This window comes from Capsicum annuum, chromosome 6 (genome assembly GCF_002878395.1).
Source record: "Capsicum annuum cultivar UCD-10X-F1 chromosome 6, UCD10Xv1.1, whole genome shotgun sequence".
NCBI classification, from domain to species: domain Eukaryota; kingdom Viridiplantae; phylum Streptophyta; class Magnoliopsida; order Solanales; family Solanaceae; genus Capsicum; species Capsicum annuum.
The window spans coordinates 195,641,320-195,647,294 of NC_061116.1; the positions used below are offsets into that span (position 1 = coordinate 195,641,320).

General features: G+C 37.9%; 1 protein-coding gene across 1 annotated transcript; it reads right to left on the bottom strand.

The window, feature by feature from the left end:
* Nucleotides 1-839: 839 nt before the first annotated feature.
* LOC107855895 (glutamate receptor 2.9) lies at nt 840-5,018 on the bottom strand. The gene is made up of 5 exons (XM_016700907.2): nt 4,154-5,018; nt 2,617-3,956; nt 2,163-2,475; nt 1,665-2,071; nt 840-1,557 (listed from the first exon to the last, which is right to left on the bottom strand). Exons 1-5 carry the CDS (start codon nt 4,437-4,439, stop codon nt 1,003-1,005), a joined length of 2,901 nt encoding a protein of 966 aa, XP_016556393.2. The 5' UTR covers nt 4,440-5,018; the 3' UTR covers nt 840-1,002.
* Nucleotides 5,019-5,975: the final 957 nt, after the last annotated feature.

Sequence of the window (5,975 nt, forward strand, 5' to 3'; positions counted from 1 at the left end):
GAGTGCTGTTTGCAAACGGATCCTTGTAGGCGGTGGGCGGTGGAGCAGCTGGTGCACCATCCTTTTATAACTCAGTATGCACTGAAAGTGGAAGCTGTGGATTGCCCCTAACTTATACATTCATGAAATCAAACATCCTAATCAAAAGTTGGTGCTGTTATGGGACTTGGGTTTGTTTTACTTTTCGTAAAGATTTTGGATTAGTTGTATCTATAATATTCTTATCTGTAAATTAGACTTTCACTTGTTCATACTGCTACCAAAAGATTTGATCATAATTTTCATTCAAAGAGATAAAAACTCAAAGAAAAGACTTACTGTATGTAAATTGGCACACTTCCTCCAGAAAAAAAAAAATAGCAGTCCTACCCGTGGCCGAGTTGGTTGTGCATTGTATTTCTCAAATGGGTGTCTCAGGTTCAAAATTTCCCGTACGTTTTTAGCTCTTTTGTTGGTTTGCAAGTTATTATTATAGTGAAGCAGGTTTTTACCCAATGGCACTCGAAGAATAGTGGAGCCGATTTTACCTTATGCACGTTCGAAAATAGCAACTACGAGTTTCGTTTATATATATATATAAATGATAACAATCCTAAATTATCAGTTATCAATGAATTTCTGCGTGTGTTATTTTTGGAAATAAGTTAGTAGTGAGACTGAAATGTACTTATTGTCCCTCCGTTCTAATTTATGTGACTCATTTTTAGTCATGTAAAAGAAATATGTTTTAGTGACTGAATCATCCCAATGGAATCTCTCATTAGTCCACCTGAAAACCTTGATGAAAACAGATGCAGACACTTTCTCATAACTGAACCCATGAATTTCAACACGGAATGGAACATAAATATATGTGAAAACTTAGTAATCTTTCAATAAAAATTTTAAGTTCTGAAGCCGTATTACAAAAGTGCAAGGGATTCAACTGTAAGAAGTTGAAGGTTAAAACCATCAGGTCTAAATTCTTAGAGCCGCCTCCTAAAAGCAAATATTAAACCTAGCTCATCTCTCTTCGATTGTCCCTGTAATGGTTTCATGAATTGGAGTTCCAGGCTCTGTTGTGGAGAACCCTTCAGCAGCAGGGGATGCTCCTAGGCCGTCGGAAGTTGTGAGTTCTGGATTTGGTGAAGGAAGGTCGGGCAATACTTCAGTAGAAGATTCATTTCCTGCGAACAATTTAGCCGTTTGGCTTTCATTGCCTTCAGATGGCTTTTCTGACATAGTATTAGAGTTGTCTTGCTCGTCGTCAAAGACCTTTGCTATTGCTTTAAGCTTTTGCGCTAATGAATCATCAGTGCCTAAGATTTCTCTATGATGATAAAGGAAGGTGAGGAGGAATAGGAGAAGAGCGGAGCCTGCTGATACACCAGCTATGAGGAAAAGGCCCTTAAAACTATCTAGCGTGAGGCTAGATGCTATAGCCATTACATCTTTCTGTGGACAATCTGTTTCATTCCCAAACCATTTCTGTATTATTTTATTCATAAGCTCTCCCTCCATCACCTGCAAGACTGCTCTTGAGATGTCAGGTACCAAAGGAGATCCTTTAGAAAATGCCTGCCAGAAGTTGGGGGAAAATAAAATTAGATCATTGAGCAAACAACAAACCATATTAAACAAATGTAAACCCGTTCCAAAACATCGCTGGAGTGCGACAGTCTTACGAATCCAAAGCCAGCAGCCTTGTACGTCGGACCAACCATAATATACTTCCTGCAGTACTTGTTGAGGAAGAGTCTGAGATAAGGTAGTTCATCAACAATTGCACCAACACCTCCATTTTTACTTCCTCTTGAGAGTGCATCATTATACTCTTCCAATGTGCTATAACTTCTGAACTTGGAACTGTCAAATTTCATGTGCTTCAAGATGTCTTTGACGAAGGAACCTTTTTGGAACCCTACATATTCTCCAGTCTTGATGAGATCATTGAGGTCTGTTATAGTAGGTTGAAGCTGTTGCACTGTTAACATAGATGTTAAGCTGGCAGTATAACTTGATGTCAGCACCAAAACCACGAAAACCCACACAATCAGCACAAATCTTGTAAAGTTACTTGTTACCCTCTCCCCTGAAACAACCAGACATATATATGATTTGGAGAGAAACAAGGATAAATCTTAATGCTTTCGTATATAAATTGCTTTGCATGAGAGGCTTACTATGAGCAAAAACGAGAGTTGAGAAGGAAAACCAGAATATCATCCCAACTTGCTTGCGTTTGGGTCCTCGAAACTCTTTGTTTACACGGTGTTCGAGTACCCAAACCACAAAACCAATGAAGACGAAGAATGCTCCGGTTGTTATCCAAAGCTCGCTCTTTAGAGGTTTCAAGAAAATCCAAGCATTCCTCCTTTCATCATCCTTCACCGGCACAACAACAGAAATACCTGACTCTGAAAATGGTAATGTGAAATCCACATACTTGGATCGGGTTGCTAAAATGGTCACATCACCTACAACTGCATCATATTCCTAGTTCAAGCAATCAATGATAATTTTAGTATTTATGGTTGATTCAGTTAAAGCAGAAAGTAGATATGGAAGTCCCAAAAAGGAGCATGTAAGTAGCTAGTTTCAGCCAAAGAGATTAATCAAAAAAGGATTGGATATTACCTTCGAAGAGATCTTGTAAACAAGATCATCATAGTCTTGAGAAGTGGGGATATGTTCTATTGGGAATGGAATAAAGTCGTAAGGGACGGCGTATGGCAAAGATCGGATGACTTCCCTGAAGACATCTGGAATGAAACCAGTTGCAGTTACTGCTTGTGTTTTGGCATCTATTTCCACTTTAATGAATTGCTCCAGCCCTCCTTTGACAGGAACTCCAAACGTTAATCTCTTCCCACTTGTGGGTATTTCCCAGCCTCTCGGAACAATAGTAGATTCACCGGGCCAAATGATGGCTCCCAGTGGCTCATTAATACTCTTAGCCGTTTTACTGTTCATCTTCGGTTTATAAGAAATGCCATCCTTCTCTGTCCAAAATCCAACGCTTCTCTCTCCTTTCCCAATTATATTCACAATCACATATGGGGATGGCTGCAATTCTCCTTCGATGATACGGAATTCACCACTAAGTCCTCTTTTTAGCACTGTGTTTTGCATAGAGTCGAGTAGCAGAGATCCCAATTCTGAGGTTCCAAGTGCATCTAAGTCCGTTAAATTCTCTCTAGCGTTTGCTTTCTTGAATTTAGGGATAGCAGTAGTTGCCACTTCCGCTATTGCTTTTGCTAATGTGGTGATGCTATCATACGCCCATAGCCCGAAAACATTGAGTTCAACTGGGTCCATGTCTGGATACTCTTCACGGAATCTCTTTCTCCATCTCTTTGTGAAATTGCTAAGCTCATTTGATCTTGGAATATAAGGTTTTATACCAAGAACACCTTGCATTGATGACTCAATCACTGAATGATCTACCGAGTCTAGAAGACTCGTTAGCACATCTGTAATGATCCATGCATATCCGCTGCTCATCATCCCGGCTTCTTTGGCCTTGAGGAAAAGGCGTGAGGCAAGATACAGTTGCAAGTGCACGACAAACACCCTGGTCTGCTTTGTGTTCAGATTGTATAACTCCTTGAGGATTTGATCATCATTTGCTGAAGGAGAAATAACACTTCTATAGGAGACCTTAGTGTTGACTTCCAATAAGGCATCAGTCAGATGTGGAAGTATCCCGGTTCCAAAGGGGCTATCCTCGTAGATGATTACAACCTCCCTCCAATCGTAATATTTAACAATTGCTGCAATGGCTTTAGTCTGGCTGGAAGAAGGAAGTGCTCCTCTGATGAAGTAGGGATTTTCCTTGACTGAAAGTGAAGGACTTGTTGCTGGAGAAATGACAGGGACTTTTACTCTGTTCCCCAAGTCAATGACAAAATCAGTTTGTGTAGACATTTGTGGCCCAAAGATAGCTTGCACTTGGACATCCTTTAGCAAGTATATGGCTGCACATACACAATCAAACTGTAAGAAAGTATCTGAAAATCACTTTCAAAATAGGAAAAACAATATCTTAGAGAAAAAGAGAATATCTTGTGCAAGTAGGGCATGAATGACTGACTAACAGAGTAGGTCTAACTCGTGAAACAAAGAGAGTAAGACATGCTAGTTTAACAGAAGTAAATCACGGAACTGAATTTACCAGCGGATGCTGCTTCAACATCATCTTTCTTGGAATTCCTCAAGTGAGGGACTATTCTAATGGCACTGCGATTAGCGGAGGCACGGTAATCTTCAAGTGCTAGTAGAATACACGTGTGCATTACTTTTGCCACATCTGTTTCCAGATCAAGAATTATTCCCACGTCCACTTTTACAACACTAGTTTTATTATCTTCACCTCTTATTGGCATTACGCAGTGGTAAAAGCTAATGATGGAGACAAACTGAATGAAAAGAATTACGAAGTGGCATCTTGGACTTCTCATTTTGAGAAATATGGACAAGTAATTTGAGAGCTGAGCAAGAAGTAGTTGTGTTTGTGCAAGTAACCACCTTTCAGAGATGTGTCTAAAGTTCTCTAAACTGTGTGGCTCTAAATATATTGCTTCAGTACAGGGAACTTCATAACCTTCGACCAGTAAATACTAAGACCAAGCCCCATAAATGCAGACAGAGAAGTCAAAGATGAAGTTTCAATGAACTAACAGTTGAAAATATGTCGTTTGGTTATTGAGACTGACTAAATGAACTCAGAGACAAAATTGATTTAGTTGACTTATTTCCCCAATCCTAAGTCCTTTTTAATCCATTTAACGCTGACTATCACTGTGAAAGTCCAGAAATAGCTCAACTTAGACTATGTCAGTAATAACTTTCCTTGCGCACCACAACAAACACACCAACAACCACCTCTCCGATTGGCGAAAGCAGTTAACATCAACGGTTAGGTTTTGAGATGATTATATATATATATGTTGGTGTCAATGCCATTGGCTCATTGTAATTGTTAATGCAAGAGGAAGCTGCTTGGGAATTTACCTATGATATCGAATTGAACATATTGCATTACTACTGCTTGTCTTCCACGCAGTAGTAGGTCATAAAATCTTTAATTACTCATGATCCATAACTAAGGGGTGTTCATGGGTCAGTTTGGGTTGGTTATTGGTCAAAATCATAACCAAACCAACTTAGTCGGTTTTAAAATTTCTAAAACCAAACCAAATCAAATAAAAAAATAACCATCGGTTTGGTTCTTGTCGGTTTAGTTCGGTTTGATTTGATTTTTTCGGTTTATAACTTTAGCTAATGATAAAAGTTGAAAATTTAAAAAACAAATCACTGAGTATTGTATCTCAACCTTGAAACTATGATGTCAATTGAGTATTATACTTCGGCAAAGCCATGACAACACCATATGAACACTTCTAAGAAAATATTTAAAAACAATATTTAACAGAATGATATGATAAACCCCCAAAAGGTGAACACATAAACTTCTTGCTCATCAAGGTTAAAAAAGAAAGTTAAAAATAGTGATTGTCTATAGTCTAATGAATCTCAACTCTCTCAGCTGTAAATTTCAATATGCAACAAGATATTATTTTCACAATTAGTATCATTTGTCATTCAAAATGCGAAATTCATTTAGAATCTCATAGGGTACTGTCAACTGGATGAAGACATATGACTGAATGTGTTACGACTAAAGTTAAATCATGATTAAAATATAAAATGTAACAAATATTTAGATTGTATTTATGAATAATATATAAATAATTGTAATATATAACCAAATTAGTATCGGTTTTTTTAAATTCAAAACCAAACCAAATCAAACCTAACCAAATATCGGTTTTTTTAATCGGTTTGATTTGGATCGCGATTTGATTTGGTTAAAAATCAAACCGTGAACACCCCTATCCATAACTATGACCTTTATTTTTTTGATGAAAGATCTATAATTGTAGTCTTTATCTGTGGTTGATTTCTTATCTCCTAGCACCTGCATTATAAATTCA

Bases quoted from the DNA above. Each gene is read 5' to 3' on its own strand.
- LOC107855895 (XM_016700907.2), bottom strand. From the start codon at position 4,439: ATGAGAAGTCCAAGATGCCACTTCGTAATTCTTTTCATTCAGTTTGTC. The intron at 3,957-4,153 runs GTAAATTCAGTT...GTGTATGTGCAG, and splicing joins TGTTGAAGCAGCATCCGCTG to CCATATACTTGCTAAAGGAT. The intron at 2,476-2,616 runs GTAATATCCAAT...TGCTTGAACTAG, and splicing joins TTTACAAGATCTCTTCGAAG to GAATATGATGCAGTTGTAGG.